Source organism: Schistocerca americana, chromosome 4, assembly GCF_021461395.2.
Source record: "Schistocerca americana isolate TAMUIC-IGC-003095 chromosome 4, iqSchAmer2.1, whole genome shotgun sequence".
NCBI lineage: Eukaryota > Metazoa > Arthropoda > Insecta > Orthoptera > Acrididae > Schistocerca > Schistocerca americana.
In genome coordinates, this window is record NC_060122.1 from 831,080,706 (window position 1) to 831,103,142 (window position 22,437).

Sequence of the window (22,437 nt, forward strand, 5' to 3'; positions counted from 1 at the left end):
AGTATTACGAACGCCACTGCGTCTGGAAGTTGTGCTATGGAAAGTGAACTGCTGTGTTTAGGAGCAGTAACAGTTGATTACTGTGTCCCACGAATACTTGAAAAAAATTAGAATAAACGAGAATTGTAATTTATTAAACTAGTTTTGAAAAGCTTTTCTTGGGAACTGTAGGTCGCTTTATATAATAGATTACATTTTACACTGACGCCAAGTGGGTTGTGCACATCTCTCCAGTGTCCTAATACAACTTGTTTTCCGTTTTTTAGTCCTCAATTCCTTTTTTATGCATTATTCCTGCAGTTCAGCTGCAATTTGTTTCCAGTCTTGTAGCGTCTATAGAGATTTGTCAGTAGCAGCACAATTGGTTACCATAGCTCTTGTTATAAATTGTATGAGGGAGAGTTACAATATACGAAATGACAAGGCACTTGAGTGTATGTGTAGAATAGATTTGCCCTTAAAATTTAAATTAAGATGTCCTCCATAACGTTACAGTACGTATGTCAGTCTGTTCATAAGTTAAAACTTTAATAATACGTGAAATCACTTCACAAATAACTGAAAATCATCATACTGTGCTCATCGTATCGCGGCTATTATTACGGACTTCTCATCAACTCTGCTTCCAGATATAATCTCCCCCCTCCTTCCTAATTCCATCTGTTGTCCACATTAGACTTTTATGAAGATTTGAGAAGAGCGAAGATTACAATAAACTTTCTAGTTTACTTAGCTTTTCATGTAGAGTTGGCTCCAGTTCTTCTTGTCTAGGGGTCTGATTCTTGGAGCTGAAAATGTCACATTTTAGGTACTGACGGTTGGATTGATCTAAATAATTTTGAAGATTGTTGTTACAGAATTTGTGTTTTTTTCGTAAATCCGTTTTCTCACAGTTTAGTATATCATACAGTGTTTTTATTTTTCACATTAACAATGCCGAAATAACATTGTTCGCTCAGATATACAAAAATACGTCAGATCACATCAGAGGCATGCTTACGACTCTCCCGCTCTGCGGAAATAATCATATTCCAAAGGGTTTACAAATTTTCTTAACAAATGAATTTCTAATAGTTTATGTTACATTATTACTTTCGATTATTATTTCATAAATGTATCAAGAAATAAACATAGTAACCAGTACAGTATTGCGTAATTAATAACAGAAATTTTAAGTGTGCCAATAGTTCCTAATTTCTAATGTTTCTAAAAAAATAGTTTTAACTGTACGTTCAGAACTAGTACTTATCGATTATAACATTGAAACTAAAACATTGTATAAAGTAATCAATTTTCATAAATTTTAAGTTGAAATGTAACATACTGTGTGTAAAATTGTTTGAAAGTTTTCAGAAAATCAACTGACATAACACTGACCTGCCCAAAATTCGAAAAATAATAGTGGTATCGACAATTACTGTTAAGGAAAAGTAATGCTAGAGGATGATGTCCCGTTACATAGAACACAAGCTTCAAAATGCTAATCACTGCGAAATGGGAAGGTGCATTTTGTATTAGCTCTTAATGTATATGGCAACTCTGGGGTCGACTTCGCTTCAGAGAATAGTTAGTGGTACCTGAATAACTATAAAATCTAACTGATGTTCTTACTCAACGTGAGCGCAGCGAAACAAAGAAAAAGTCTACAACTGCGCTCAACCAGAGAAACAAGTGCAGCCATATTGGCACACATCGCCTGTAATCAGCCAGGCAGCCACGTTGCAAGAACAAATCGCACGCGGCCCCCCATCAGACTGCGTGGGGATTCCCTGCCATCAGAGATGGATCGCTGCGATTTGCCCACACACGAGCGATCTACGAAGTGGTCGGTCGCCCGTGTGTGTGGCCCTTAAGAATCAAGTGTCTTAAGATGACTGGTCCGTCGGGTATTTAAAGGCTTCATACGGCAACGAAAAACCTATATCGCTCGTTGTTTGCTTACGTGTTGGTTCACGCGCGCAAGCTGAGAACGGTAAAAAAGGGAGAGGCGAGAGAGAGGAGGGCGCAGAGCAGCGTTTACACGTGTGCGGGGCGCGCGGCCATGTGGCGACCGCGTGTCCAAACTTCCGCGCTGGCGTCGCCAGAAGGCGGCCATTGTCCGCGGGGGCGCGCGGCCGCCGACGGACGCTTCCTTCGGCGCGCGTCAACACCGCCGGCCCGACCCCTGCACGCGTCCGCACGTGGCGACGCAGCGGCGGAGGTGCGCGCGCAACTCGTTACCTCGCCCAGTTCCGACACCGCCTGTCTACGGACAGTCTGCGGAGACGGGGGCAGGGGGAGTGGTGCGTGTACTGAGGATGTTGCGCACCAGTTGTCAAGCGTGTGATGTATTTACTACAACAAATTTAGGGGCTGCGTTGTCTCATTATCAAGTGCTACAAAACAAGGAAACAAATCAATACATTCCAGTACTACACACGCTCACAACTACACTACTGGCCTTGAAAATTGCTTCACCAAGAAGAAATGCAAATCATAAATGGGCATTCATTGGACAAATATATTATACTAGAACTGGCATGTGATTACATTTTCACTCAATTTGGGTGCACAAATCCTGAGAAATCAGTACGCAGAACAACCACCTCTGGCCGTAATAACGACCTTTGTACGCCTGGGCATTGAGTCAAACAGAGTTTGGATAGCGTGTACAGGTACAGCTGCCCATGCAGCTTCAACACGATGCCACAGTTCTTCAAGAGTAGTGACTGGCGTATTGTGATGAGCAAGGTGCTCGGCCACCATTGACCAGACGTTTTCAGTTGGTGAGAGCTCTGGAGAATGTGCTGGCCAGAGCAGCTGTCGAACATTTTCTGTACCCAGAAAGGCCCGTAAAAGACCTGCAACGTGCGCTCGTGCATTATCCTGCTGAAATGTAGGGTTTCGCAGGGATCGAATGAAGGGTAGAGCCACGGGTCGTAACACATCTGAAATGTAACGTCCACTGTTCAAAGTGCCGTCAGTCCGAACAAGAGGTGACCGAGACGTGTAACCAATGGCACCCCATACCATCACGCCGTGTGATACGCCAGTATGGCGATGACGGATACACGCTTCCAATGTGCGTTCACCGCGATGTCGCCAAACACGGATGCGACCATCATGATGCTGTTAACAGAACCTGGATTCATCCGAAAAAACGACGTTTTGCCATTCGTGTTCCCAGGTTCGTCGTTGAGTACACCATCGCAGGCGCTCCTGTCTGTGATGTAGCGTCAGGGGTAACCGCAGCCATGGCCTCCGAGCTGTTGGTCCGTGCTGCTGCAAACGTCGTCGAACTGTTCGTGTAGATGGTTGTTGTCTTGCAAACGTCCCCATCTGTTGACTCAGGGATCGAGACGTGGCTGCACAATCCGTTACAGCCGTGCGGATAAGATGCCTGTTATCTCGAGTCTGCTAGTGATACGAGGCCGTTGGGATCCAGCACGGCGTTCCGTATTACCCTGCTGAACCCACCGATTCCATATTCTGCTAACAGTCATTGGATCTCGACCAACGCGAGCAGCAATGTCGCGATACGATAAACCGCAATCACGATAGGCTACAACCCGACCTTTATCAAAGTCGGAAACGTGATGGTACGCATTTCTCCTCCTTACACGAGGCATCACAACAACGTTTCACCAGGCAACACAGGTCAACTGCTGTTTTTGTATGAGAAATCTGTGTGAATCCTCTGTAAAGCTAATCATTTGCATATCACAGCATCTTCTTTCTGTCTGTTAAATTTCGCGTCCGTAGCACGTCATCTTCGTGGTGTAACAATTTTAATGGCTAGTAGTGTAATTTATAAACTGAAATAGCTTTTTAAGACATAACAGTTTCACAATAGGATGAAAATATGTAACTTTATATCGCAGCTGTGTACCAATTAGCAGATCATAAAAATAACAAAACGAATTAAATGATACCACACTGCGACAGTAAACGAAGAGACCGATACCCATACCGTTGAAAGCATTACGCAGTGCCCCGCCTCACCGTTTCTCTCTCTCTCTCTCTCTCTCTCTCTCTCTCTCTCTCTCTCTATCTCTCTCTGTGTGTGTGTGTGTGTGTGTGTGTGTGTGTATGTGTGTGTGTGTGTGTGTGTGTGTGTGTTCGTGCGAGAGACCGAGAGAGAGAGAGAGAGAGAATATCGCTAGAGCTACGTGTTAAGTTTTGTTTACTGAGAGGCTATAATCCAGTCGAAAATGGCAGCAAAATAAAAACAGTTGTAATGCCAGTCTCGTGTGGCTCGCTTTTGGGAAGCAGGTGTGAGGCAGTGATAGCCAGGCGTGACGTAATGAATTAAAAGCGTGCGGCTAGGAGCAGCAGGTGGACTGAGAGCCGGCAGCGGGACAATAGCGCTGGGCCGCCGCCAGCAGCTGATGAACGGCGCATTAGCGCGCCGCGAAACAAGGCGGCGGGCGGGATGGCAGGCAGTCCACACAAAGGGCCACTGCTGCTGCTGCAGCCGCCTCTGTCCGGAGGCCCGCGCGACGCGCCTCGCCCGCGACCAGACGCAGCGCTGGTCAGCACCTAGCGTGCCACCAACACTCCCAAAGTATTAGTCCTGCCACAGCACTCATCTGCAGCCGTCACGACAGTGCGACGGCGGCCGGAAGAGGAAGATAGCTGGCGGATAAGGAGGAATCGAGGAATACTGAAGGCGGCGTTACGCACATACACTACTAGTTTTGGCAGCTCAGAAGTGTTGTTTCCCATCTCCAGCACATTGAGCATGTCCATCGCTCGAGGTACACCTATGGTACGGCAGCCGTTTCCTTCGCAAATACAGTTTTACAGTGAGCGAAAACAAAATCAGGAAGGGAGTTTGAAGTAGGAGGGGAAAGAAAATGAAGAAGAAGAAGAAGAAGGGAATAGACTGGAGATCATCAAAGAAGAGAACATAAGGAGTTTCAGATTCGACTGTGACAAGGCAACAAGTCCACGCGAGACCTACCTCTCCCTAGTACTCTGGCGCTCGTTTATTGTTTTCGGCTACTATATGGAGCTACTCTCGATATGTCGCGCCGGCCAATGCTGCGAAAGCGTCAAGAGAATATTTTTGCGTTTACTGTGTCGTTTGTTACTGCTTTGCATTGCTCGGCAATGAGACAATGCAAAAGGAAACACCCACTGGCTGCAGACTCGTTGACTTGATTGACAGACTCACTGTTGGATATCACATTAAATGTGCTGCAGGTACGATCTCACAATGCGATCATTAATTTTCGCAGCTCTGCATCTAAAATCTCCAGACCGACCGTGCCCTACCGCGTAGTCCCACCGCCATTGCTCAGGACGTGTAGACTGTTAACCGTCTCCGCAATGCTCTCATTCGTTTCTTCGCGACCTCCGTGAACCTCAGGCTTTTATTGACCACTTGCAGCATGGCGCTGCAACTGATAATGGAACGCGGTGTCCTGGGACCAACTATTAATCAGACTGCACTTGTTCTCTTTCTCCAAGCTTGTAGCTTCGAAAAGAAAGAATGTCTTTCCAGTCTGTCAATAGATTGAGCCAAAGCGCAAACATATTGGTTAATGTGCACCTTCGTGTCGTATAATCGTCACCCCATACGTTCAATTACATCGATTTCCTCTTTCTAAAAGATGAATAATCCTGGCACTTCGCTGCTTAAGTGTGTCGTTGCTGTCCACATTATATGGATTCTTTCAGTTATTCAGTTGTGAAAGTCTAGTGTAGTATCAGAGGTTTCATTCCCCTCGTTCTTTCGTTGTCACATATGTGACAATGGATTACCAAACCTCTGAATATACTGTAAATCAGTTTTGCTACTTTCCCTCCTATATGACAACTGTCTACTTCTATACCGATAATCTGCTCACCACTATGAAATGCACGCTATCGTACCAGTTATCACAGCTTCTTCCCCTTCCATCTGCGTACGAAGCGTGGGGAGAACGACGCTTTAAGTCCCTCTATCCCCACTGTAGGTAGTTTAATCTTCACTTTACAGTCCCTATCACAGCGAAACATAGAACATTGTAGCATAATTCTCGGTTCCTCACATAAAGGTTGTTCTTGAAACTTGGTAAGTAGGCTTGCGCGGAAAAGTTGGCGTCTACCTTCAGGCGTTTGCCAGTTCAGTTCCTTCAGCATCTCTGAGACGCGACCTGTGACCACTCGTACTGCCCTTGTATACTTCAATATCCCTTCTCAGTCCTTTTTGGTATGTATGCTACAATCTTAAGCTTGTGATTAGTTAAATGACGCAGCGCAGGAAGCAATACGTCTATTTAACATTGTTCCAATATCAGCTACATCCTCTGTTACAGAGAGCAATATCCCAAACGTAATAGGTGCCGCGGCAGGTGTGGTCACATTACTGTGACCACCTGCGAGAAGCCTGAATAACGACGTTTCCCAGTGTGCGACACGAGCAGGAAGAGAGTCAGTGAGGTTCTGGAAGATGTGGATCCATGCCGACTCCAGTGCCGTGGGCGAACGGCCCCAACGTGGTGGTCCCACAGATTGTTGATCGGGTCCTTTGGCCAGGGGAGAACGATGCTCTTCGAAGCAAGCACACGTACACTGCGAGCTGCGCGACACATTGGACGGTCCTGCTGGTAGATGCCATCGTGCTGAGAAAAACAAACAGTATGTGGGGATCAGCATGGTCCCCGAGGATAGATGCGTACTTGTGCTGGTCCACTGTGCTTCCCAGAATGACGAGATCACTCAGGCCTGGACCCTTCCGACGATTGTTGCAGGGCGTTTCGTTTCAGACGTTTCACGACGTACACGCCAACGGCCGTCTGTTCGATGGTGAGTAAAACGCAATTCATCTGAAAAGGCGACCTATCGGCACTCAGTGGACGTCCAGTAGCTGTACTGGCGTGCAAATTCCAGCCTTGTTCGTCGACGAACAGCAGTCAGCACGGGTGCCTGCTGCGAAGGCCCATACACAGCAACGTTCGCTAAAAGCTGCGCTGAGGAGCCACTTGGTTCATCCAGGTGGTCTGTTGCCCAACATCTGCACGCCTATTCCCCCACACGCGTCTCCACAGTCGCCGTTCACCCCAGTCGCATATGTTGGTGCACGACAGCTGCCTCGGAGCCGGCTTTGGACAGCGCCATTTTGCCATGCACCGTATATTTTAACCGCGGCAACAAACGAACTGCTTACAAATTTGTCCGTTCCGGAAATGCTTCCACCCTTGGCCCGGAAGCCGATGATCAACCCCTTTTGACCTTCAGATAACTCGCTCCGTTTCCGCATTACAACAACTGCACTGTTTGCCGCGTCCCCCCGACATGCTTTACATACCCTCCACTGCTAGTGCTGCCACCAGCCGTTGTGAGTGGTTACTGGACGTCGACGTCGAACGGGGACGATGGTCACGTTAATGTGAACGGTCGGCCGAGTAGAAGACGACAGAGAGGCAACCCAGTGACTGGAGTGAAGCAAATTGAACAAGTCTCCGCCATGTACAGTGTAGGTAAAAGAAAGGGGCACGGTACAACGTAATGTGCAAGAAAATTACACAATAACTTTGAACTGTTAGCATTTGCAATTTTACGCAGAAACAATATTTACTCTGAGTATAGCGCACTAACAATGTATATACGTTGTCTCTCGACCGCAGAATGCCTACACAAAGCATGACTACTAATAGTACGGCGTGGCACCGCAGGGAGAGTTAAATTATGTGCCACAGCTTCTGTATGTATATTCTTTCTCTCTGGGCCAGACAGAGTTCCTTCTCCTTGTGCTGTTGATGATAAACGCTTCGCCAAGCAACGTTTCTTAAGTCATCTCTCTCCTGACTGGTTTGATACGGCCCACCACGAATTCCCCTCCTTTGGCAACCTTTTGATCTCAGAATAGCACTTGCAAACATACGCCCTCAATTATTTGATGGATGTATTCCAGTCTGTCTTCCCTCACACTTTTGTCCTCTATAGCTCGCTCTGCTACCATGGATGCTACTCAGTAAGTTGCCGTGCATTCATCAACTGGCCGGTGTCGGTAGTGCTTCTGTAAACGGCTGTAAATATTTGCGACTGTCTGGTTTTCTGCCGAAAGAAATTAAATGGCTGCTCTCTGCTCGGAACGTACGTCAGTTGCAAACGCCATTTTGAAGACGCTGCCATATTCCGGGGGATCACTGGAATGTGTATCTGATGACGCGGAAATGTTTAAGTACGGCGTAAAAAATATTAAAAGTTTTTCGACCCCAGAATTGGCTGAGAAAAAAAGTGTTTACTCATGGAACACCCCTCCGTATCTTCTACGCGAAGATCTTTTGACAATGCGTGACCTCAGCGTGGCGTAAAGTTGAATGCGATGCTACATTTTATGAACTGAAAACAACGGCCGCGCGCTCAGAGCCGGTAGTAGCGTGAAACTACTTGCCGACTGTGTCTGCGCCAGTGAGTAAACACGCCTGAGAACGGGCGGCACCTGGCCCAAAGGCCGGCCAGATGCGGCGCGGCGTTCGCCAGGAATAGCCGCAGTCGGCCGCCCTTCCTCACCCTGACGGGGCGCCCAGGAGCGCGTGACGTCACCTCCAGTGACACACAGTGGACGGCGCGCCGGCCGTTCATACTGGCCGTAATCGACGTACTCCCTAATGAGGCCAACGAATCTTCAGTTACCGAACAAGTAGGTATATGTATGGAATCCAGATACTGTAAATAATTTGAACCTGTGTTCACAATTCAGTTCCAAGTCGTCTGCAATATCTCGTGGAGTGAGCACGTGTGATGTCTGTTGACTCATGGAACGTGACCGAGATCATCGCCCATTTATCACTATATTTTTGTTCTGCACTTTGTTTAAACCATTTGTAAATGGTTTCTCAAACAAGGACAAGGCTTTTTTCCTTTCCCACCTCTGTCAAATCCCGAATCGTCTTAAGGTCTTCCACGCCGATGGAACCCTAATCCCTAAACTTCCGTCGCTTTATCTGCTGACGATACGTGAGTTGGATGCGACATAAATAGACGTCCCCGCCGGCCGGTGTGGCCGTGCGGTTGTAGGCGCTTCAGTCTGGAACCTCGTGACAAAAATGGTTCAAATGGCTCTAAGCACTATGGGACTTAACAGCTAAGGTCATCAGTCCCCTAAACTTAGAACTACTTAAACCTAACTAACCTAAGGACATCACACACATCCATGCCCGAGGCAGGATTCGAACCTGCGACCGTAGCAGCAGCGCGGCTAACCTCGTGACCGCTACGGTCGCAGGTTCGAATCCTGCCTCGGGCATGGATGTGTGTGATGTCCTTCGGTTAGTTAGGTTTAAGTAGTTCTAAGTTCTGGGGGACTGATGATCACAGATGTTAAGTCCCATAGTGCTCAGAGCCATTTGAACCATAGACGTCCCCCCTTATGTTACCTGAGTCGCCACCCGTGTTTACCATGTTTGTTTACCTACTCACCCAGAACCACACAAAGACTGCGCTGAATAGAGCCACATACAGCTATTTTGACAAAATACAATCTGCTGAGTAAATCTAATCGCAGTACTTTAGTACTACCCCGGAAACCCAGACGTTTCACGACTAATGTCTCCTTGGAAGGTAATATCCAATATCCATCTCATAACACCCGTCTAAATGCGTTGCGTATCATTTTATATCGTTACTCTCATAACACCAGTAAGGAGTTATTTAATTCCACGTGCTATTTCTCCAGCTTTTCTCTTGCACCCCCCACAGAAAGTTCCGGCAGAGTTAAATTAAAATATTGTTTTACATGTTTCCATCAGAAGCGGTGAAGTTCAGCTGAGACTTTTTTATCTTGTACTTAAACGACCATAAGGCAGCCACACTGTTTCCTAAGTGGCGAGGGAATTTATCCATAATCCTCTTGACAACTTTGGGGAGTATCCTCAATTCTCGCCTCGCGAAACTGATCCTTTTCTCGTACCTGCGACGGCTTCGTGAAGACACAACCGTTACTCTGATAGAATCGCGGTTAGTGTTGCTTTTCAAACGTAATCATGCAGTCAGTAATACCAACAAGTACTTGGTGTACCAGATAATAAAACACATAGAAGAACTATATCGTCCCAACAAGGAAGTTATCGTGTAATGGGTGGGAGGGGACTATTGTACGAGATGAAATTAAATTTCCGACTTTCTTGGCACGTGCGCTGCCGACCATGGACCAGAGACAGAAGACCATGTTCCTCACACAGATATTGTCCGACATGCGCCGCGGCCAATCTAAGCTTTACGAAATCGCAGATATCATCTATCGCGCCAACATAGGGGAAGACGTTATATAGATACACCTCTGCATAACCGTGGCACTCCATTGGCACTTACAATAGAAAGTACGTAGTTACAATGTTTGGCCTCCGCTTTATCCATGGAAGGTTGAGACTGCACTTCTGTGGTCCACAGCGAATTGAGACACCCCTCAGTGTTTATGGCGCGGAGGACGACGCCAATCACGTAATTTCCGGCTCGCTGCCATCTGCTACGACGTGCGACAACCAATTTACTGCAATGCCTAGTGCTCCGTGGACAACAAATATCTGTTACAGCTAAGAAGCACCGTGTAACAAATGGTGCGTCCATATACAGGCTGATCAGAAAGTCGTGTCCCATACAACAAAGAGGGCGAACAAAAAGTCACGTTGCATATAACAAACAGGGTAAACCATCTACAAACTTTCAGAGGTGGTAGTATGGACAAAAACAAGAAAAATATCTAGTAAACATGGGCTCTAAAACGCATTCCTTAAGAGTTATGAGGACTTGCTGATGTTCGCTACTGTGAAACATCTCATCTACTGAACAGGAGCTCACAGCTCTTAAGGTATTCACTTTAAAGTCATTGTTTATTGGTCTCTTTTTTCTTGTTTTGGTCCATATTGCCATCTCTGAAAATACGGAAAGCAAAGAGCTTTCAGTAGAAGAGATTTGTTTCACAGTATCTAAGATGAAGAAGTGCTCGTAGGTCTAAGATACGTGTTTTAGAACACATGTTTACTTGACATTTTTCTCTTGCTTTGTCCATGCTGCCACCTCTGAAAGCTTTCTGGTGCAGTTTTGGTCCTATGGCACACTACGTTTGAAACTGTATGAACGTATATTCAACTTCTTAGCGACTGGGAAAATTACGACTGAATTAAATTAAAATCTTTAGATTCGAGTCTCAGAACTATGTCTTATCGATTGAATATTAGGGTACACGTGTGTGTGTGTGTGTGTGTGTGTGTGTGTGTGTGTGTGTGTGTGTGTGTGTGTGTGTGTGTGTGAAGGGGGGGGGAGGGAGTTGTTCCGTAATTTCTAGAATATCGTTTATCTGATGCTGATTGACGGGATAATGTCCGGAGACCACAGTGAACTTACTTTCAAAAGATTGGTAGCTACATTTCGTCGGACCACAATCTCATTTGGCCCTGGAAGTACCTCGTGACACGACACCGAGTACTGTGGTACTCCTTATCTCTTTCCCCCGCCAAGCTAAACGATCGTGGCACCCTTTCTGGCGGTATAATCCGAGAGCCCAGCCTCTGGCCTGCTTGCTGGCGGTTCCGCGCGCAGGGCGAACGCTCGCAGTTCCGGAGCGGCCGGCGGGACACCTGCGGCCGGCGAGCGGCGACAGAATTAGAGGAAGAATCCGGCTGGCAGCGCGCCCGAGCTCCGCTCCAGCCGGCGCGGCCGCCCTCTGCGCTGCGTCTGGAGTCCGGCCCGTGAGTGGGGCTGCGTAGGCGCCCGCACAATTCATTACTTTTTTTCGATAATTGCACTCCAGGAGAAGATTTCCTAGGAATATCCCATCAGTACTCCTGCCAAATAGCTGCGACGTTGCAGACGGAAGTGATGCTCCCTCGGTAACCGCAGCACTTGTAGAGTTCAGAAATTGCAAAAGGAAATCTAGAAATAGACGTCTTATCCACGACCTTTTCGTGGCGGACGGACCACTGATTCAGACGGAGGGGGTAAATGATCTCTACAACTACCCGGCATTCCTTTGATGTGCTTCAAGAAAACCAATGGACATCTAAAACCAGTTGGGTGCATTCTTGCCGAATACAAGTCCAAAGCTGAGAGGATGTTGTTAGCATTGCTTCTGGTCCTTTGAAAACTGTAGTGTTACTTTCCTTCCGGCCGCTACAACGGCACGAAATTTATGAAAAGAGAACATGTTCTGCTTTCGACTGTAATCATCACTTACTGCCACTGTCGGCCAATTGGGGTGATTTTCTAGGGGTAGCTCATGTGCACGAGTACAAGTCAACGATGTACCCAGGTATCAACAAACGGCGGGAAAACTTAAAATTTACGACAAGCACGCTTGACTACTTGTCGTAAGTTTTACGTTTGCTCGTCATGTGCTAGTGGCTGGATACCACACTGACTCCTATGCAAGCAGTACAGCCAACGCTTCAAAACAGCAAATTGCTGAAATTGGCCAATAGTGAAAAAAAGCAACGATTAGAGTGGAAAGCGGAAAGTGTGATCATTTCACAAAACTGTAAAGAGTTCGCGGGTGACACATTTGTGTAACATAATCATGAAACTGTTCAAAATGCGCAAATGCCTTAAGATGATTAAGTGCAAATACTATCAGCTGAGCCTCGACATAATCAGTTAGGAGGTAATGCATGCAAAAACGTAGAAATACTCGCCGTTGTCGTGCTACGGAGTGACATGGAACATCACTGGACGCAGTCGCAACCGTTAAATATAAAGGACAGTCCGTCTGCAGGTAGAGTACTGTTTTATTTACGGACACAGATGGCATCAGCGTCTGTCGCACGAAACATTCTGCCTCGTGCAGTAGCTGGTCATACAAAGTACGCTTTCAGTGAGTGGCATTTGTACAGTGATGCGCAAAAGTTGAAAAACAACACTGCGATCATTTCCGAGAGGAGACAGGATATGCGATGGACAAGCAGTACTCAGCCGTGAAACAATTTACACAATACATAGACAAGTGGATCTCGTATATCGTGTGTAACATACCTCGAGCTAAAGTTAATGTCAGAGTTGGCCTCCGACTAGCAATGAGCAATGGCGTTAAAGAATAGCAACGACCCCCCAGGCAAGGGGTTTCATAACGGAACGCGCTAAATGGTGTAATGTGGATTCAGCTGAATCAGGCCAACAAGCCAGGAGGTAATCGGAGCTCGTGAGAGGCAACGTATGCAACTTGCATCCACTCCATCCTCAATCGCAGAGATGTTGGTCTAGCAAGGGAACTTATATGGAGCTCGTAGTGCGAGATAGACGTGGCAGATGGTCCGTTAGCAGCGCACACGAGGGGTAATCGTAAATTTTTAATTACTTTCTCGGAAAAAAATGAAGCTACCGAATTAATTTACTGTTTGTTTGCAGGCAAATATCTGCAGCTGCGGAACACCTGGGCTGTGGCGTTTTGCTTTGGCACCTCTACCGCCTTGCCACGCTACTGTGGCGCAGACATTTCAGTGTGTACCGCAGCTGCAGGTATTTTCCTGCAAACAAACAATAAACTTACTACATAGCTTCAGTTTTTCCGAAACGGTAATTAACAAGGTAATTGTCGTATAGGCTGAAATGGCAGAAAAAGCTCCGCGGAGGGTGAGTGCCGTGTTCTCGGCCCAGCACGGGTTTCAAACCGTCACCGCCTCTTTGTCTGGTCGGCTCCCCACGCACGATATACTCGCAATAGCTGTGCCGTCTAGCCAACAAGTTGCCCTTACTCAGCCCACGAGGAACGCGAGCGCGTGTGGGGCGGCTCTCGGAGGCTTCCGCTGAACACCGTAGGGTGCGAGGTCGTCGTACGGCGAGCGCTTGCGACACGATCGGTGGCCGCGGATTCATATATATGAGTCCTCTTAAAGCGTCCCGGAGCCATCTGCTTGTCGTGGCGTGGGCGGTGAGGGAGTGCCCTGGCAGTGCGCCGCGACGCCGCCTCCGCCTCCTCAATGGGACGACCGGCACGAGAAGCACCACTGCCGCCGCCGCCGCCGCCACCGCCTCTTTCAGGCCGGCTCGTGAATGGCGGACTGATGCACCAGCTGTTCACCTCACTTCACACTGCAGCCTCACCATATCATGTCGCTACATCAGCTATAGCATATCTAAACACATTGCTATCTCTTGTTTCTTTCATCAAATACACTTTTAATTTCAATTTAAAATACAACCACAAACTATTATGCATATTATTTATCATCATTGCCTAAGCTAGCAACAAGTTTAACCAAAACTGTGTATATACATTTCTACTTATTACATTTTTTTTTCATTTTATCCTTTTGTAAAATTTTCAACAACAAAATGTACTAGTAATAAAACTGAATTCGTATGATATAACATGTAAAGACACGCAATGTACGACCTGCTATATATAACAACAAGCAGGTCTTTACTTGAGAAATAAATAAATAAAATAAATATGTAAACAATGTACGTGGATGGCAAGCCAGAGGACTGATGGCCCTCCGCGTATAGCCGACTGCCTGCTGGATTTCACTGCGTCACTTCAGAGTACCAGAGACTGACGTGACCTGCAGCGCGGGGACGTGAATGCCAATTAGCAAACAGGGTCAAGAGTGCACAATTTAAATTGGGAACCATTTTCGTTCCAATCGGTGGTCAATGTCTCTTGCTGCTCAATCGTCATCTAGAGACATTGCAGCTAGTGTCAGTCTGTAACCGCGCGACCGCTACGGTCGCAGTTTCGAATCCTGCCTCGAGCATGGATGTGTGTGATGTCCTTAGTTAGGTTTAAGTAGTTCTAAGTTCTAGGGGACTGATGACCTCCGATGTTAAGTCCCATAGTGCTGAGAGCCATTTGAATTTTGAGGAGGATCAACCTCGAAAACGAGTAGTTTACGTAAGAACTGGCAACATCTGCCATCGCAGATCTTGATAATCAAACAGCAGACAAATATGTCTAGCTACTTGAAAGTGACCTAAGGTCAACATAGTGCAGTAATACCAAAACAAACTAAGAATTAACCGTTGCACGTGGCAAGAGCCATTCAAAACATTTTTAGCTACTATAAGATTAGGCGATTAAAACTGTATCTGGAAAACTACAAATCTGATTAAAAAAAGGTTCTTCGTGCCTAAATGGGACATCCAATCACATCTACTCCATCCCTATCCCAGCTCCAGAGGACGAGAGGGGGTCAAGTCTGATTTCTAATTCGAATTCTCCGGAAAAAATACGTAATGCCTTTGTACTTAACATTTTTTGTCTCTGCGTCGTAGATGGCCCTGTAATCGTCAAAAATCAGAATGGGATGAAAACAATCGAAGAATGATAATATCTCATCAAATACAGATCAAATTAGAATCCCAGGAGGTTATAAAGGCAGTTATTGTAAAAAATTTTAGTGAGATAGGGGTTTTTATAGTACAAATACATTAGTTCTCAGCATATCACACGAGATTCAGAAATTTCAAAAAGAAGTGTTCTGCGCTGACTGTATGAACACAGATTCCATCCACTTCACTCGTCGTTGCATGGAGAACTACATAGAACGACTTTCGAAACCGCCTGACTTATGCTAGTGGATACAACTACTACTGGCCCATGACGATTTTGTTTCACATTTATTTTCCTTTGATGAATCACTTTTACCAATTGTTGCCAACTGAATCGGCATAATATGCATTATTGGTGAGTGGAGGAAAAAAATTACACCAATAATGTGGACAAATAAATGTGTTATTGTCTAGAGAATCAACTTTTATGGTATAAAATACCGGTTTGTTATTAAAAATTTTAGAGTAACTGCCTTCATAACCGCCTAATCTGATGTATATTTCTTGAGATATTATCATTTTTCAACTTTTATTAATCAGTTTTGATTTTTGTCGATTACAGCGCCATCTATCACGCAACGAAAAACTTGCTAAACACACAAAAGTTACGTACTCTTTCCAGAAGAATCCGAATCCGCAACAAAAATAAGGGTGGTTGTTGTTGTGTTCTTCAGTCCAGAGACTGGTTTGATGTAGCTCTCCATGCTACTCTATCCTGTGCAAACTTCTTCATCTCCGAATAACTACTACAACCTACATCCTTCTGAATCTGTTTAGTGTATTCATGCCTTGATCCCTCTCTACGATTTTCACCCTCCGCGTTTCTCTCCAATACTAAACTGGTGATCCCTTGATGCCTCAGAACATGTCCTACCAACCGATCTCTTCCTCTAGTCAAGTTGCGCCACAAATTCCCCTTCTCCCCAATTCTGTTCAGTACCTCCTCATTAGTTACGTGATCTACCCATCTAATCTTCAGCATTCTTCTGCAGCACCACATTTTGAAAACTTCTGGTCGCTTCTTGTCTAAACTATTGATCGTCCATGTTTCACTTCCATACATGGCTACACTCCATACAAATACTTTCAGAAAAGTCTTCCTGACACTTAAATCTATACTCGGTGTTAGCAAATTTCTGTTCTTCAAGAACTGTTTCCTTGTCATTACCAGTCTACATTTTATGTCGTCTCTACTTCGAACATCATCAGTTATTTTGCTCCCCAAATAGCAAAATTCGTCTACTACTTTAAGTGTCTCATTTCCTAATCTAATTACCTGAGCATCACCCGACTTAGTTCGACTGCATTCCATTATTCTCGTTTTGCTTTTGTTGATGTTCATCTTATATCCTCCTTTCGCCGGCCGCAGTGGCCGAGTGGTTCTAGGCGCTACAGTCTGGAACCGCGTGACCGCTACGGTCGCAGGTTCGAATCCTGCCTCGGGCATGGATGTGTGTGATGTCCTTAGGTTAGTTAGGTTTAAGTAGTTCTGAGTTCTAGGGTACTGATGACCACAGCTGTTAAGTCCCATAGTGCTCAGAGCCATTTTTATTTCTTCTCCATGGATTTTAATACCTACTCCGAATTTTTCTTTTGTTTTACCGCTTGCTCAATATAGGGATTGAATAATATCGGGGATAGGCTACAACGCTGTCTCACTCCCTTCTCAACCATTGCTGCCCTTTCGTGCCCCGCGACTCTTATAACAGCGATTTGGTTTCTGTACAAATTGTAGACAGCCTTTCTCTCCCTGTATTTGACCCCTACGACCTTCAGAATTTGAAAGAGAGTATTCCAGTGAACATTGTGAACAGCTTTCTCTAAGTCTACAAATGCTAGAAACGTACGCTTGCCTTTCGTTAACCTATCTTCTAAGGCAACCGTACGTTCGGTATTGCCTCATGTATTCCTACATTTCTACGGAATGCAAACTGATCTTCCCGGAGGTCGACTTCTATCAGTTTTTCCATTTGTCTGTAAAGAATTCGCGTTAGTATTTTGCAGCTGTGACTTATTAAACTGATAGTTCGGTAATTTTCACATATGTCAACACCTGCTTTCTTTGTGATTGGAATTATTATATTCTTCTTGAAGTCCGAGGGAATTTCGCCTGTCTCAAACATCTTGCTCACCAGATGGTAGAGTTTTGTCAGGAGTGGCTCTCCCAAGGCTGTCAGTAGTTCTAATGGATTGTCGTCTACTCCCGGGGCCTTGTTTATACTTAGGTCTTTCAGTGCTCTGAGTGTTACTATTTCAAAGTTCACTCCCCGTCCCGCTCTCCTGGGGGGTGGGGCAGGGGGGGGGGGCGGCGAGTTCGGTGTCATTATATGTCCTCCATAGAGAGGAACTACTTTTATTACAACGTTTTTTAATCCGATTTGTGGTTTTCCAATTATTTCCGAGAACAGTTTTAAATACCTCACCCTCTACACAGGAAAGCTGAAGAAGAAACTACTTCGTTATTGAATCTTGTGGAACTCGTTCGAGCATGTTCCCCAAGCAGAAAATGCTACTTTCCCTACATAAAACTGGCCGTGCTACTCACAGCGGTTCCATTACTAGTCGCTTCGCAGTTTTTTTATTTGCTTTCTTTTCGTGCAGCTAGAAGTGGGTCCTGCAGCCAGCTCGCTCTCCTGTGTTGCAGGGTCGGAGCACGCGGCGGTGAGCGTGCAGCTGGGAGACACGGTGCGCCTCGAGTGCTCCCACCACCACCAGCACCAGCAGCAGCAGCAGCAGCAGACCCTGCCGCAGCCCGCGGCGCCGCTGTGGTTCCGCGACGGCCGCCGCCTGCACACGGCGCTGCCGCGGCTCACCATCGCCAGGCACTGGTGAGCCCAGCCCGCCTCTCTTCCTCCTTCCTGTGTTTACGCTTTTTGTCCGCGCGCGGCCTACATACGCCGTGTTTAAATCCTCGCCGCTGTTTACCTCCGCCCATTTAAATGCCGCAGAAAAAACTCCTCTAACTTATAACGACACGCGCCTACGCTATCAGGTGGCTCACTTCCTGTCGGAAGCTACCGCCTCTCTTTAAACTACACAACGCATACTTACGTGTATCGCCGAAGGAAAAACGATACCGCGTAACTGACTTTTACGATCTAATTTCGGTCAGTTGGCTTATTAGACTCGACGCACCTGCGAAAGCGATGCGGAAAGCATACCGTGTCAGTCAAAGGAGGTGAAATAAAATCGGAACAGGACTCGCTCGCTGAGGATTGCGTACAAACGAAATTACGTATACAGACAGATCACATTTACGTTTCTATAAGAGAGTTTGCTAGTATTGCATTTACTAAGAACCTTAATTTTTTATACACCGCCAAGGGACCCTAGACCTTAGTGTTTGCCGTTAATTTCAGCTAGGTACCTCGACACGTTCGTGAGAAAAAGGCGTCTTAACAGACGACAAACGGCAGCGGCGCGGCGCGCTGCCGCACCGTCTAGTGTGGCGTGCCTTGTTTCGTCGCGGCCAAATGCCAAAATGTATCACATATTTACCCGAGACTGCAAGGAGATGCGGCTTTCATTACGGCGTTGAAAACATTTCTTACGCAGCAATATAAGTCGTAAGATGCACCAAACGTAAACTTGTCGGCGAGTACATTTTACACTGCAAATTTTTCAAAATTGTGCTGTCGTAGTTTACTTTCAACTATCGCAATAACTATAGGCAAAAATGAAAAGAAAACCAGTTCATTATCAAGTTGTGATGCGTGACTGTAAGATACGGAAAGATACTCTTTTTTTAGTTCCTTTAAAATCGAATGAGAAGATTGCATACCGGAGAACACGCGCGATTACCAAAACAGTGGTTTTGCAAATCAAACTGCCTTTTCCTGCTGCTAGTCACTTTATTTATCCCATACGCGCCGGCCGAAGTGGCCGTGCGGTTAAAGGCGCTGCAGTCTGGAACCGCAAGACCGCTACGGTCGCAGGTTCGAATCCTGCCTCGGGCATGGATGTTTGTGATGTCCTTAGGTTAGTTAGGTTTAACTAGTTCTAAGTTCTAGGGGACTAATGACCTCAGCAGTTGAGTCCCATAGTGCTCAGAGCCATTTGAACCATTTTATCCCATACGCGTTTCGCCTTCTCCTGTTTTAAGGCATCATCAGTGCGACCTATACCGATACAGTTTTGTTAGTTATAGATTATCAAACAGTTCACTTCGCGATTTTTTGTAAAAAAAAGTAATTACTTACGATGTGTGAACTGTTTGATAATCTACAACTAACAAAACTGTATCGTTATAGATCCCACTGATGATGCCTTAAAACAGGAGAAGGCGAAACACGTATGGGATAAATAAAGTGACTAGCAGCAGTAAAAGGCCGTTTGATTTGCAAAACAAGTGTTTATATGCTTGCTGCGGAGGATGGCCACACAAGCAAACTTGTTACCAAAACAATCGTTTTTATTTTTTTCACGCGGAAAGTAAAATCTCTGCTGAGAAAATAACTCCAGGGACGGATTTAGCATTATTTAATCTACATGAAAGAGTTCTTTTAGGCAGATCGAATGACTCGAAATTTCACTCCCCGCGTATCGTACGATACGAGCTGCGTGGCGCGACCGGCACTCCTCGCTGCGCCGGGCGGTACCAGAGAGACAAGCATCGGTGTCGTACTGCTGTCGTCCCAGTGTGGACCAGCTGATTCCATCACTGTACTCATCTGAATTTCCCCGATTGTCGTCCGAAGTCTACACGTTCGGGTGATGAGGTTGCCTACACCTTGGCCGCGCTCATTGTGGAGTATAGATTTGAAAAGATCGGCCGACTTCGGCTCATGTCGGTCGTCGGCGCAATCCACCACTGTGACCGCAGCCTAGGGTTCTGCTTTTACCGACTGAGGTACGAAACCCTAAAAAAGATTTGAACGGCGGTTAGTTGAACAATGAATGACCGCCTAACTGCAGCGTTGGAAGCTTTCATATCTGTGGGGCTGTCCTGTACGGAGACTGTGGCTAAATAAAGGAAGACCTGCAGAGCATCGACAGCTAGCAGTCGCCCTCGAGAACAGACCGCCGGCCGGAGTGGCCGAGCGGTTAAATGCGCTACAGTCTGGAACCGCGCGACCGCTACGGTCGCAGGTTCGAATCCTGCCTCGGGCATGGATGTGTGTGATGTCCCTAGGTTAGTTAGGTTTAAGTAGTTCTAAGTTCTAGGGGACTGATGACCACAGCAGTTAAGTCCCATAGTGCTCAGAGCCATTTGAACCATTTTTTGAGAACAGACCTCAACTTTCATTCGCGTCTCACCAGAAAGCAACGATTCCTTTCCCGATCAAAAGATCATCTTGTGAAACGCTGTCCGTTCCTATCACCTGAAGCCCTGACCCAGAAACTGCTAACACGGATACGTAAGCAAAAGCAAAACCAATGCACTGCAGCAGCGCGCTCTTTTGAATTCGTGCAGAAATGGAGCCAGTTATGACCGACGTCTACGTACACAATCCTCAAGCCACCGTACAGTGCATGACAGAGGGTAAATTGTACTGCTACTAGTCACTCCCCTTCCAGTTGCACTAGCAAATGGAATGACGGAAAAATATCTATCGATATCCTTTCGGACGAGCGCATATGTTACTGGCAGTGCGGTCGCTCTACAGTGCTTCGCTAATATCACTTCTGTAAACTTTCTCAGTAGTACTTCCAGAAAATAAGGTTGTCTTCCTTCCAGAGACTCCCATTTGAGTTTATGGAACATTACCGTAATATTCTGGTGTTGATCGAACCTACCAGTAACTAATATAGCATTCAAATAACTTCCGGGAATTCAGCCAGGTAACACTTTCAGCGACCGCCGATATTTCGGCGGAGAACACCCCGCCATTTCAAGGCAAACTGCAACGGACAGGCGGCGTACATGCAAATTTAATACCTCGGTTCTGGGACAGAAGCAGGAAAGATAACACACACACACACACACACACACACACACTGAACTCTAGTGCCACCAAAGATGACCAAAGTCAGAGCTATCGATAGTGAGACTATGAATTCGCAGGTGAGGCAGCATTGACTCTGTTCCTCTGTTCTTTGACAAGGGAGAGAGCCGGATGTAACTTCAAGATGGGACAGTTCAGCTGGAAAAGTCTCAGCGTCAGAAACGACATGTGCCCTGTGTACCAAGGTACGAAGTAGCCCTTCACTAATATAGCAGCACACCTCTGAGGTTCTTCGCTGTATTCCTTTAAGCCGATCTAGTGGGAATCTCAGTTACTCGAGCAGTACTGTAGAGGAGCTACACTTCGAATAGGTTTCTGCCTATAAACCGAGGTCGACCATTTGCCTTTCATAGCACCAATCTTATGTGCTCGTTCCGTGCAGTATCACTTTCCAACGTAACGGATAGTCATTTAAACACAGTGAGTTTGTCAATCAGCTCACCGCTGATACTGTATTGCAACACCAAAGGGTTGTTTTCCCTGATCATCTGCATTAACTTATACAAGGTGATTTTTTCCACCGTGTATAAACTCTACATTCATCGATGAGAGGATATGGAACAAAAAAGGTCTAATGAACTTATGTCCGGAAGTGCATAGTTTCCGTGCTAGAGTCCATTGATTCAATCATACATTGCTACAGAGACTGCGGTCAGACACGTCTAACACAGCCACAGCTCCAGTATGTGTTGAAAATGGTTCCCATGTGCCTCAACACATGCACGTCCGTGCCGTAGCATGTTCTCCCTCAAGCGTCCACATCGGCGTGGCTGCATTCGACCCGTGTCAAAGGCAGCATAAATATTCTGCTCCAGTGTCTCCACATCTGGAGTGGACTCTGCATACACGATACTTCTGAGATGGCCCCATAACAACAAATCGCACAGCAGGCCACGCAACTGGACCCCCTCGTCCGACCCACCCACCAAGTAAGACAGGACTCAGATGCGTCTGGACGTTAACGGCGAAGTGGGCTCGAGCAACCATCACGTAGCAGCCACATAACCCTGCAAATCATCAATGGCACTTCTTCCAGCAGGGGAGGCAAAGTCACCCGCAAGAAACGCCAATATTCCCGGCCTGTTAGGCGACGTGGAAGAAGGACTGGTCCCAAAATACTGTCGCCAATTATTCCGGCCCACACATTCCACCTGCACCGATGCTGATGATTCGCTGTCACCGTACCATGGGGGTTCTTCATACATCCCACAGATGACTGTTACAAAAGTTGAAGATACCACTCCGCATAAAGGTGGCCTCATCT

At 46.3% G+C, this 22,437-nt stretch overlaps 1 protein-coding gene across 3 annotated transcripts in view; it reads left to right on the top strand.

The window, feature by feature from the left end:
* Positions 1-22,437, top strand: part of LOC124612364 (fibroblast growth factor receptor 3-like) — a 427,961-nt gene that overhangs the window by 354,045 nt on the left and 51,479 nt on the right. For all 3 annotated transcript variants that reach the window (XM_047140525.1, XM_047140523.1, XM_047140524.1), the window contains exon 3: positions 17,873-18,056. In XM_047140525.1, the coding sequence (XP_046996481.1) occupies positions 17,873-18,056 (184 nt within the window). The remainder of the gene's footprint in view (positions 1-17,872; positions 18,057-22,437) is intronic.